Raw genomic sequence first — 12431 nt, forward strand, 5'->3', positions numbered from 1 at the left:
TTTGACTCTAAACAGGTCTCTGATCAGCAGCAGCCAGATAAACCTCCTGAATTTGCAGACAAAATGCTAATTGAAGCTCTCAATCATTTCCACTGCAGGCTCATCATTTTCCACTCAGAGAACAAAGTACAGAAAAATGGAGGAATCCCAGTCAAAACAAAGAAGGCAAAATACTGTACTGTAGGTCATTTACAGTTAAATACATTTTCAGATTTAGAGCTGACCGTTTAACCAATTCATTGTCAACTCTGCTTACGTCAAGCAAAGACACCAAACATTTGCTGCTTCCAGCTTCTAAAATGATGCTTTTCCTTGTCATATATCATGATATAGGTAAAAAGCTTTAGGTTTTGGACTGTTGGATGGATAAAATGAGCATGTTAACGGGTTAGGGGTGGGCTCTAGGATATAATAAGTGTTGTTATATAGACTAAACGATTAATCAGTTAATTGAGAAAATCGGATAATCAGTTAGTTACAGCCATATGTCACTGAAAAAACCTCATTGTGGTACCCTGACATGAGCATTTTGGAATGACAGCTGTATTAAACAATGCATCTCCATCTCAGTAATGCTCTTGAAAGCATGGAACATGTCTTCTTTACCAGCAAGCTTTATACATACTGTAGGAACTTCAAAGCAACAGCAACAATACAATACAAAAGTAGGGCTGCACAATATGGTGGAAACATCCTACTGCGATTATTGCGAGATATTGCAATTGTCATATGACTCCCGATTAGTGTGGGAATTATCATTTTTGCGTCACAAATTTTATTTAAAATTTTAAATCTCTTATTTGACAGCTTCAACACCAGTAACACAAATATCATCATTTCAAAACCCATACTCTGTAAAGCCTAATTAGAAAAGCATTTGCCCAAGGGTGGGCTGTGTATATTCACTCTGCAGCAACACACAGACTTGTGGGTCCTCAAGGTGCACACAACATACAATGGCTGGGCTTTGTTCCCTTCAACCGCTCTGAGCTACCGGGAAACACTCTGGGGGAGGCAAGCCAAGTCTCCTTCTTTGTGTGTACGTGTGTGTACGTGTGTGTGTGTGTGTGTGTGTGTGTGTGTGTGTGTGTGTGTGTGTGTGTGTGTGTGTGAACCTTTGACCTTCCTGAGGGAAGCTGCTCCAGTGGGGCAGAAGGGGGGCTGATGTTATCATAAACACTGCTGGGCTTCCACAGCCCAGTCTTCTTATCCCAGTTCAACCACCTTATTCATCTCTTTTTATCACAACATAGCTCCACTGATATCCTGCCCACAGCTGCGTCTTCACTCATGCAACCGCCCACTTCAAACTCCTAATTACTGACTGTATGACCAGTGAACTTTGGGATGACTGCTTGGTTCAACTTCTGGTTAGCTTACATTGGCAAGTGTAGCTACTCTCAGTATAATTATATATTATTGTGTATTTAAGATTACCATATGTACTTTTAAAAAGATTCATAATATTGATCATTTGACAAATGGGGTTTATTGTCCAGTAAATGCAAGAGTTTGATGGGTTCTGTACTGTTTGGTCAAACAACGCAACACATCTGAAGATCTCATGAAATATTCCATTGCTTAAGACACCTGATGATCCCACAGTGTTTTCCACACAGACTCCACTCGGTTAGGCCGCCCAGGTACCTGTGCCCGACCACAGAGAGAGACGTTATCTGGTATTCATTAAAAGACCCGGACACGGTGGATATTTTACAAGCACAGACCAGGCAAAGCATTCGGTACCACATTGGTTTCAAACATTTCACTGGGCTACGTCAACACACACGCGGCTCACCTGCAATTGTGAAAACAGAATCGTGGAAAAATCCAAAACTATAGTTGTGGGTTGTTTTTTTTTGGGGGGGGCGGACACAGAAAGAGGCAAGGCTAGAGGTTCCACCAGTGTAAAAGCAAACCATTAAACAATGCTATATACATAAAGCTCATCATTAAACCTTGATTTATGTCTGGCTGCTATGTTCTAAGATGATGCCATGTACCACAGATCACAGAGTTTTTCTTGAAACCTTAATGCAAAATGTTCTCTTGTCCTTTTGTTATTTCACGTTAACTAGCAAAAGCTTGGTGGGTATGAGCTGGATGTTCATTAGCACTAAAAGGCAACTGTATATGAATATCAAACTGAATCCAGTCCATCCAAAGAAAAGCTTATTTATGCTTCTAAGGAACTTACAATGTGCTTGTAATGCATCAGATCCCGCTCAAGTATCTTCCCTCCTTCACTTAACAGGGGGAGATCTATGGCGAGACCATACCTGACAACAATCATGACAGTTCGGTGAATCAGAGAGGACTGTCGCCACCTGCAACACCCACCCACCCACCCACCCACACACCCACACACACCCACCCACACACACACACAGACGGTGCAGGGGCAGGACTCTCAGACAGGTTCCCTGTACATCAGAGCTGATATAGTGTCTGCCTGAGATAACTACCAGGTATTTCAGTGAAACTGAGAGCACCTCATTACTCAGATACGAGACATTACCACAAAGATAGCCTAGGTGCTGCAAAAACATGTATTCAAGACTAAGTGTCTACAATCCGGCCTATAGAAGAGCACGACCCTTGAATTAGAGCTGAATGAATAACAAATGAGTCACCATGAGCCAGTGTGGATGGTGTGGATGGCAGTGAGGTCAGCAGCTGCCTGGTTCAATGTGGAGGTAAAGCCCACTGAAATGATGATGAACAGGAGGAGTTCGGTCTAGACCTGCTCTATTTGAAAAGTGTCCTGTGATAACTTCTGTTATGAATTGGCGCTATACAAATAAAATTGAACTGAACACATCCTATTTGGAAATGTATTGAGTGATACTTCCAATTATGACACTCCTCTGGAATTTATTACATTTCCTGATATTCACTATTTTGACTTGACACAAAAATCTAGCCCTGGGTTTTGCTTGAGGTTTTTTGGATCCAATGCAAAAGTTTCAGCATCAATACCAAAACATACTTACGTACCTTGCTTTGAGGAATATAATCTTCTTTTTAAAATATAAAATCCTTTCTTACATTTGGCAAAAGAAGCTAAAGTTGTCAAATATTAAATGTTGTTTCTTATGGATAGGCATTCAATAATTGACATATTCGCTTACTTGCATTATTATTGAGTGCTCGCAAAAAAATATTTAAAAAATAGTGTCCAAAATAAAAAGCCTAACTAACGACAGACATTAAGATGTTGTAATATTGCAATACTTTGGCCTGTGGTTTATTTGTTCCTCTGCAGTTCATTTGTAGCTCTTTGTTGTTGTTGCTAGCTTGTCCTCCGACTCACCAAACGCCATCAGCTCACAGAAGCCTCCTCCTTCCACAAAGTTTAATGGAAGCATGTCTCTAACACTGCTAACATTAGCAAAGGAGGGGATGACATTGCCTGTTGTCCATCTCCGCTGCTCAACAATTAACTGATTATTCAAAAATAAGAATAATAATTACTTGACAATGAACTCAGATACTTGGTGCCACCGACCTTTTCATTTGGTACCCAGAGTACAACTGGAACACCTACAGGGAAATCCGGCCTCCCTCAATTAATGGAATTAATAACACCTGCTATGACATGTAATAATGCCTGCCATGGAAAATATCTATAGACAGCCCTAGGAAGCACAGCAGGTTGAACTAATAATGCTAATAAAGGCTCTGTTCCATACAAGTACAACAGTAGGTGCCAGTATGCATAATACCAGAAAACTCAGATGACATCACTATGACATCATCTAGGTTATTTTGTCACACTTGATAAAGCTCCTTTAGAGCCACATCAGAGATTATGCAATGGCTTTCACAGGCTGACTCACTGAGTAAACTAGAGCTACAGCAATTAGTCCATTAGTTGTCAACTATTAAATTACCAACTACTTTTTTATCAGTTCATTGTTTTCAGTGATTTTGTAAGAAAGAAAAAGTCCCAATTGTCCGATTTTAGTTTCTCAAATGTGAATATTTTTTGCTTTCTTTAGTCCTCTATGAGAGTAAACTGAATATCTTTGGGTTGTGGACAAGTGGCCAGTAGGTATGGGATATATTCATCACTAACCCAGTCATTAGGCTTGGGTTGCTCCAGTGGCAGGTGCCTGAGTGTGTGTGTGTGTGTGTGTGTGTGTGTTCAAGGCTTCCTCCTCATCCCACAGGGCCTAGACCTGGATTGTTATGAGCAGATGGTCATAATTACCAAAGCACAGAAAGCAGCAGCAGAGGACTGGGGGGGGGGTGTTGCTTTAAATTGCTGTGTAGCCAGATTGATTTCAGCAACCTGGATGGGGTAATCCTCTTTTCAACAAGGCGAGGCCAAGGTAGTTCCCTTTAATCCACAGTGTCACCCACACCTACTTCACTGTCAGGTTTTACTCTCTGTTGTTGCCTGCAATAGCCTTCTACAATGTCCTGTGAAACTTAGCTCAATGAGGTAAAGTGACACACATTCAGAGAGAGTCCAGGAGGATGGGGAGTAAAAGGCTCCATCACTCAAAAGAGAAAACACTACTACCAAAGCCACTGTTAAAGCCAAAGTAAAGTTATGAACAACACGAAACCCAGTGAATGGCAATGTAGAAGGCCGCTTACAAGAGGATATGTTGAGGAAGAGGAACTTGCTTTTTTTCCTTTTAATTCCACTTTAAGACAACAACACGGTAATCTTCTGTTTAAAAGGCTAGAACTTCATGTGGCTTCACTTAAAGAGAGCAGAAAAATAATAAACCTGAACTTTCATGTAGCTAGTCCATCATGCAGGGACTAAAAACATTCGATTGTGGAGCACGTTGCATGCTAACGGCAACAGAGCGCAAAACTAAACGCAACGTGCCAGTTTTTTAAATTCTTATCGAGTAAACAGCAGTTTGGTGAAATATACATGAGCCGAAGTCGGAGGCATGAGCTGGTGATTTGAAATAAGCCTTAAAATTCATAATATGAAAGGGGGTACAGTTTTGACAGTCAGCGGGACATCATACTGCGGAGTTATTTGAACAGAGTCTTGTGAAACGTGTCGGGGTGGAGGAAAGATGTGCCTTCCCCGTTAGAAGAAAGAAGCAGGTGGCGATAAAACAAAAGGCGGTTCTCGTGATAACTGCTAGCTCGCACGCTCGAGCTGCTTTGTAAGTTCAAGGAAAGCAGTGAAAAAGCAAACTGACCTGCATGAGTAATGTCGGACAGGTCGTAGTTCCTGGCGCTCCGGGGAAACTCCTTCAATTTTCGGTTGGACAAGTTAAGAGCCCCGCTCGCGGCAGCCTCCTCGAGTGCTTTCTCCACGCTCCGACTGGCCGCTACTGTGGCCGGCAGCTGGGCTCCATCCCCAGCAGCCATCAAACGTACAGGTCTACCTCCTCTTTTACTTTGTTTGAGGCGTCCGCTCCACTTTCATACCCCGTACAGTCTTGTGAAGTCCAAACTGAGTGCCCTTCTTGCAAACTTTCGTTAAAAGTACGAAATTAAATCCGAGCAAAAGCAGTTGGCGATGTGAGTTGTGAATGCGTCCCTCACACAACGGGAGCTATCGTTTCCACTACCGAAAGAGAGCGGCGTAAGCTGTCAATCTTTCAGGAAGTTGCGACAAGCTCGCACAATTTCGCAACGAGATCGCAGGAAGACTGTTGTCTCTCCTTCAAAATAAAAACACAAAATCTACCACTTCCTGAAAACAATAAAGCATCCCGGCTTTCTTCACACTATCCTCGTATCCTCTATGACTACAGTTGCATGGCTCGCTTTTAGGCAGAGCAAAAAATATAGTATAATATAGTATATTGTAACATTAGATTTTTCATATTGTAACCCAATAGCTAAACATCAGGGAAGGGATCTCTTCACAGCTAGTTGTAAACTAACCAAGTACTCTACTTTTACTGTATAGTACAATTTTGAGGTATTTGAGGTAAATTTTATGTTCATACCCCACTCCACTACATTTCAGAGGGAAATATTTTTACTTTTCACATTATTAATACAAAATATTAGCAACAAATATATGATATATCATTGTAGAGTAGCACAGCAGTATACGAAGTAATGAGCACAATAATGCATCTATACTTACTTTTACTTTTGGTACTTTAAGTATATTTTGATGCTAATACTTTTGTACTTTTACCTAAGTAAAATTTGAATGCTACTTTTATTTAAGTAAATGGTCCGAGAACTTCTTCCACCGCTGTTCACAGCCAGTATGGACAGGAGGAATAATTACAGCAAGGCTGCTCCTTCAATTGACACATTGTCATTTAATGGACTAAAACATGCCAAACCACGTGTATGATCCTTTAAATACAACAACAATGATGAAAATGTAGAAAATATACACGAAAGCAATGTGGTTGTGCTGGAAATGTAGAAAAGTATCAGTACAGTTTGATATTTTAGACAGACAGCACTGATGTTTGATGGAAGTAGTTGCAATCTGATGTCAAAAAACCTTTAAACTGTATGTTCAATAAACATAATCCACTCAGAATGTGTTTCCTTACTCTCTCCTCACGGCATTGTCCTCTAATATAAATTTTATTTTGAAAGTTACAACCGGAAGTCTGCGGCACAGTTTTTCTGTCCACCTGGCTTTTTTTTTTTTGGGGGGGCGCTAGGATGGGTGGTGGGCGTGGTCACAGCGTGAGTATTTTTGACTGACACCGGCGGGGGCGTGGCCTCTGGTCACACAATTAAATTATAAACCAATCAGAAAGCTGTGTGCAGGTAGCAGCCAGGTGATCCAATTAATGGCCCATTTAAAAAAGCTCACTTTAAGTCATTTTGACTTCTTATTCTGAGAAAACATTAGTAGTAGTACAGTAGTGTATGTGCAGTGTATGTGCAGTGTGTGTGTGTGTGTGTGTGTGTGTGTGTGTGAAAACACACACTCATTTAAACATTCACATAAGTGCAAATGCAGCATCAGCAGGACTGCATGGTCCCCCCTCGCCTCCCGTGAGGTTTATAGCCTTTATTCTTCCATTCTTTGAGGAACAGATGACTCCCCTCCTGCACACACACACACACACACACACACACACACACACACACACTTCTGCATCCATTAGCATTGTCCCCTCCTCTCCATCCTCCATCCATCCTTCTCTTTAGCCCTTGTGTCCTCCCTCCCTCCTTACTCCAGCGTCCCATTGGACCATCTGTCAAAATCCTGTCCTGGACTAGTCGCCCAGCTGCAACCAGGAAAGTCTGTGTGTGGGGGGGGGGTTGAACTTTCACTGCATGCTCTTGTAAAAATCCATTAAGAGTCACTGGTTACCTCATTCTGCTGTATTTCTATGAGATTATAATAAAAGCATAATACCCCCCCCGAGTTTTCCTTTGTTTTTTATCATCATATGGAAGTATAGGGAGGAGCAATATAGGCCCCATGAATGAAAGGTTCTCTGCTTTATGTCATGTTAACATATGATGCATATTAATCACATAAATTAATAATTAACACCATGTCCATAGGGTCTTAAATAATCCAAATTTTAGGCCTTATAATGTCTTTAACTGATTTTGACAAGTCTTAAAAATTGATTGAATTAGTGAAATTAACATTACATGCATGCTGCATGTCTTAAATTGCATTTATAATGGTCTTGAAAAGGTCTTAAAAAATCTTAAATTGAATTTACATGCAGGAACTGAATTGACAAATCAATCAGTGCATATATTTTTGCCATAAATGACAATACTGCGATGAATTCTGAAGAAAATATGTTTGCAGCAAAGTGCATGGGCTTTTCTGTCATAGTGGTCAAGACATATTGAAATTTCAATCACTCAACCATATCATGGGTCACTTATAGAGGCGACCTATTCTGCTTATTTCCAGCTATATCCTCTTAGTCCCAGACTCTAGCAGATTTTCATGATTTACAAAAACACCCTTATTTATCTCATAGTGGCCCTTCATGAAGCGCCTCATGTCTGAAAGAAGCAGTCTCTTTAAGAGGGCAGTATTTCTTAAGAAACAATTTGAATGACTGCATGACCATACTTCTGGTAAGGCTTTAAGAATGGCGAAGCTTTCCTTTGCAGTTCTTTCCATCCAACACTTCAGTACTGTAGGGTGTAGTGAACATCATGTGGGGCCTTTACATTGTTATCTTTTCTCTATGATGAGTCTTTTGCAGCTTCAGAGATCCAACCTCCCCATGTGGATAATCTTGTTTTAATACAAACACACAGGAGGAGACAAGAGGTCAGGCGATGACCTGAAACACACACACACACACACACACACACACACACACACATCATCCTGTCTAACATGAGCTGGCAATAAAAGAAGCAGCGACATAAACTCCTGCTAATGAGTGTGAATACTCACGCTCTTCATTGACCCACATGCTTTTGGAATGATGTCATGTTTATAACCAGAATGTCTATCTGGGTTGGTTTTCATATTAACTTAAATTTACAATAAATTACAATAAATGGCCTATGTTGTCCTAAAATGCCTTCCCACCTCATATATTATTCAATTCAACTGATCACATCATGTGTTTATTAAAGAACCAAAATTATTTCTGAGGTCTTTGCCAACCAGTGACCCAGTAAACCAGTCTCCAGTTGTACAGCTCTGGAGACTTTTCCCACCAAACTTTTTTTTTCTGTTTTCTTTTTGTTTCTATTTGGGTCCCAGCAGGCGGAGTGACATCACACTTTCTCACGCTCCTTGTCCATCCTGTCTTCCTCCGAGCACTCCATCTCTTCCTCTCCCGTCCTCCCAAGTGGGTCATAGACATTGTTGGTTTCCTGTTACTTCTGTTCAACTCTTCCAACAACTGCATTACGAGCTGTCATTAGCATTAAATGCATAATATAATATTCAAACTGAAGTGTACTTCCTATAAATGTATAACAGGAACATGTAGAGTGGTTGATTTAGACCGATGCAGGAGTGTGTCTAACGGGTGGCAGAAGTCAGGCCTAACATTTGACCAGCTAAAAAAAAAGTATTATTAAGTGAAACAACATATAACAGGTGAGACAATGCAGAACCAGGCTTGGGGAGTTAGTTATGTAATCAGGATACAAAAAAAGGTAATTGTAATACATTACAGTTACAGAAAAAAGACATAATCAGATGACAGTCACATTAAGCAAAATGGGATTAGCAGGACTGCAATTTTAAAATTATTTTTAAAATAAAGAACAACATATTAGCATGCACATGTGCAGTGTGCACATTACAGCACCTCTGGTCTTGAGTTAAACTGTAGCTAATCTTACAGTTACCAATTCATTATCATGGCCTCAATGGGTGGAAACCATTATTTTGCAGAAAAGGTAACAGAGAGCAACATCACAGAACAGTGCAAATTCTGCCCTCCAGCTGTGAAAATCATCTGTAGGCTACTGCTTCAATTTGCTTCATGAAAAGCAAGTTTGTCTAACATATACTCTGAGCAGAGGACATATTTTTGATGCAGAACATCTTGGATTCTCCTTTTTCCTTCCTAAGGTTAAATTGTTATGTTGTCTTACAGAGTAAGTAAAACTCACCTGATTTGCAAGTGTAGAGGAGCAGTGTGGGGGGAGTGGTTTGAAAAAACAACTTGTGGAGAAGTTGAGTTTTTGTACGAGATCAGCACTTTAAGAGAAAAGCAAAAAAGGCAATCTTCAATATGACATCAAGTGTCCCTCCGCTCAAAAAACATGTTTTGCTTATTGTTCCCATATTCACACCCATCTGCTGTAGGGGGAAAGTCTCTCTGAGCTCAACTTAAATCTCAGTTTAACACTGGGACGAGGATTTCCTGAAAGTTCTGGGACATCCAGTCATATGTAAAGTTGGGTATCCTCTGCATAAATATGATATTAAAGGTGCAGTGTGTATAGGATTTAGTTGGCCCTATCTACAGCCAGTGTTTGGCTTGTCTGTTCTGGGCTACTGTAGAAACATGGCAGTAAAACATGGTGGACCTGCTCCCTCTGTAGATAAATCAGCTCATTCTAAGGTAACAAAAACACAACGATTCTTATTTTCAGGTGATTATAGATCCTCCTCAATGTTAAATGCTGGACCTTTATATTTTTTATTGTTAAATAAAATAAGATAAAGAATTGAACCCTGTGGAACCCCATATTAAGTTTTGTGGACTCAAAAAAGTTCCCGTAAATATGATTAGTCCCAACAAATTTTCCTTTCTATCCAACAATATTTCTTGATCCACTTTATCAAATCCAACACTGAGGTCAAGAAGAAGAATTACAACTTATATCATATTTAATAAGATTTGCCAGCCATATGTCAGAATACCAGTGGGTGTTTCATTTCTGCAGCGGGTGTGTCACTTTTGCTTCCTGGTTCACTCACACCAGAGTTTTTTCTCCAAAATGAAACTTTCGACCAATGACAAACTTCCTGTAGAAAGCTCTCAGTCGTCTCTGACCTACAGGAAGAAAGGCTACAAGTGGAGGAACTCAGGGTGCGAGCTGAGACAGATGGACGGATGGCGAAGGACACATGGAGAAAGAGTCTTCAAAACTTTCAGAAATAGACGGCTCAGTGACAGAGGCAGGGGAGACTGGGGGAGGTGATTGACAGTGACTGAGGGAAAGAAGGGGAGGAGAATGAGCGAACGAGGTAGAGGTCAGGGGAGAGAGTGAGTGAGTGCTGAAAGGGGAGTTTGCCTCGGAATGAATGGTATGAGAGTTAGACGTGACCAGCCCACCACCAGCTGTGCACGTTGTCCCAGAAACACACACACACACACACACAGATTGTCTTATCAAGTCCCGAAACACACACACCCTGACTGGAGCCTGTTATACATTAACACTGCAGTAACAGGATTAAAAGGAGACGAAAATCTCTCTGGTTTCATGACTCTGCCAGTCACTGTGCCTCCATCAAGCTGCTGAATACTAAATCTTGCAGTGCAATAGAGCCGTGTGCAATAAATATACCAACACTTAGCCCTTTAATTCTTATTCTTAAAGAAATAGATGAAGGAAGTGTTGAGTTTGCATTATTCCAACAATTTAGTATTGATTTGGGGGTTTTAAACATATTAAACATGGTATCTCCAAGGAGCCCCCCCAAAAGATTCTGCTTGGGGCCACAAAAGAGCTTTGTCCAGCCCTGCAACTCTGGAAATAGGACCTATTCTTTTTGATTGTTCGGCATTACTATACGAGGTTCCATTATTCATTAGATGTTTTTTATTTGAGCACAAGATTGCAATGACTATGGAGCTACAGTACAAATAAAAGGCTAATATCTTAAGCACTACTGATAAAATTATTAAAATGTCTTAATGAAACTAGACTTCTGTAGCAACAATGACATTTTCTGCATCAAAAACATGACATTTATCTCTATAACTTGTGATTATAAGTAAGGAGTAGGGTTGATGGCGGTTGATTGAGTTTATTTAGAGCGAAGTCTGCATGTAGAATCATGAGCATTCATTGCCCCCATGTGGCCAGAGTAAGAAACTACAACACAATAATAAACTGTGAAACCACAGTTAATGTAGTCAGGAACACCTTCCTGTCTTCAGTTAAGAGAATGAATGAATGAATGAATGGATGGATTGATGGATTGATGGATTGATGGATGGATGGATGGATGGATGGAGCATGACCCTGTAAAAAGAGGAAGGTTTGCAGACGGTATAAGAGTAAACAGGTACTATAATGATGTGACAGCAGTACATCAAATTACTTCTTTTAGCCTTCGGCAAACAAAGTTTTAAATAGAAGATTTCGCAAAACAGGAAAAGCACCCCCCTGAAACCAAACGCAGGAAATCATGTGTACATATGCAAATACATTTCTGGTAAGGACATTGCGTATTTGACAAGGAAACTTAATTTTTAGTCATAGTCAAAAGTGGGATACTTTGATACTAGTGGGATAATTATAAGGACCTGCTCTATTTGAAAAGTGTCCTGAGATAACTTCTGTTATGAATTGGCGCTATACAAATAAAACTGAATTGAAATTGAAATTGAATTAAATAAAATGGACCACATGTTGACAGTCCACTGTGTCATTTAGATTGTTCAGTGAGCATTTTTCCAGTCATGGTTCCTACAGTATAATAATAAATGGAAGCTTTCCAAACAAACAAATTTTGCCCATATTCTCAGTCAACATAATAATTTGACCTGATGATTCAAAACTTCAGATTCTATTTATTTTTCCAATCCAAATTAAATAAAGGAATATTGTTAGAAAACTACTACTACTAACTAACTTATCTAATACTATCTTGTTCTTTTATAAGAGAATGAGACAATAGGAATTCACCATCTAAATGTCGGAACTACATTACCCATCATTACTTTGAACGGAAATGTACCACTTTTCCCGCAAAGTGAGTTCTGTTCTCATTCATTGGCCGAACGCCGAGGCAGGAAACGCATGACGAAATATGATTGGCTGGTGCTCTACCTGCTGTTACCCGG

At 40.2% G+C, this 12431-nt stretch overlaps 1 protein-coding gene across 2 annotated transcripts in view; it reads right to left on the bottom strand.

Annotated features, from left to right (window-relative positions):
* lrch4 (leucine-rich repeats and calponin homology (CH) domain containing 4) overlaps positions 1-5573 on the bottom strand; it is a 52665-nt gene extending 47092 nt beyond the window's left edge. The window contains exon 1 of one of the 2 annotated variants that reach the window (XM_051428543.1): positions 5175-5572. In XM_051428543.1, coding sequence (XP_051284503.1) covers positions 5175-5346 — 172 coding nt within the window. In that variant the 5' untranslated portion in view covers positions 5347-5572. Of the gene's footprint in view, positions 1-5174 lie in introns of both variants that reach the window. The other variant, XM_051428542.1, reaches the window with a different exon arrangement.
* Between the last annotated feature and the right edge of the window lie 6858 nt (positions 5574-12431).

The sequence above is a fragment of the Dicentrarchus labrax genome, unplaced genomic scaffold (assembly GCF_905237075.1).
Source record: "Dicentrarchus labrax unplaced genomic scaffold, dlabrax2021, whole genome shotgun sequence".
Lineage (NCBI taxonomy): Eukaryota > Metazoa > Chordata > Actinopteri > Moronidae > Dicentrarchus > Dicentrarchus labrax.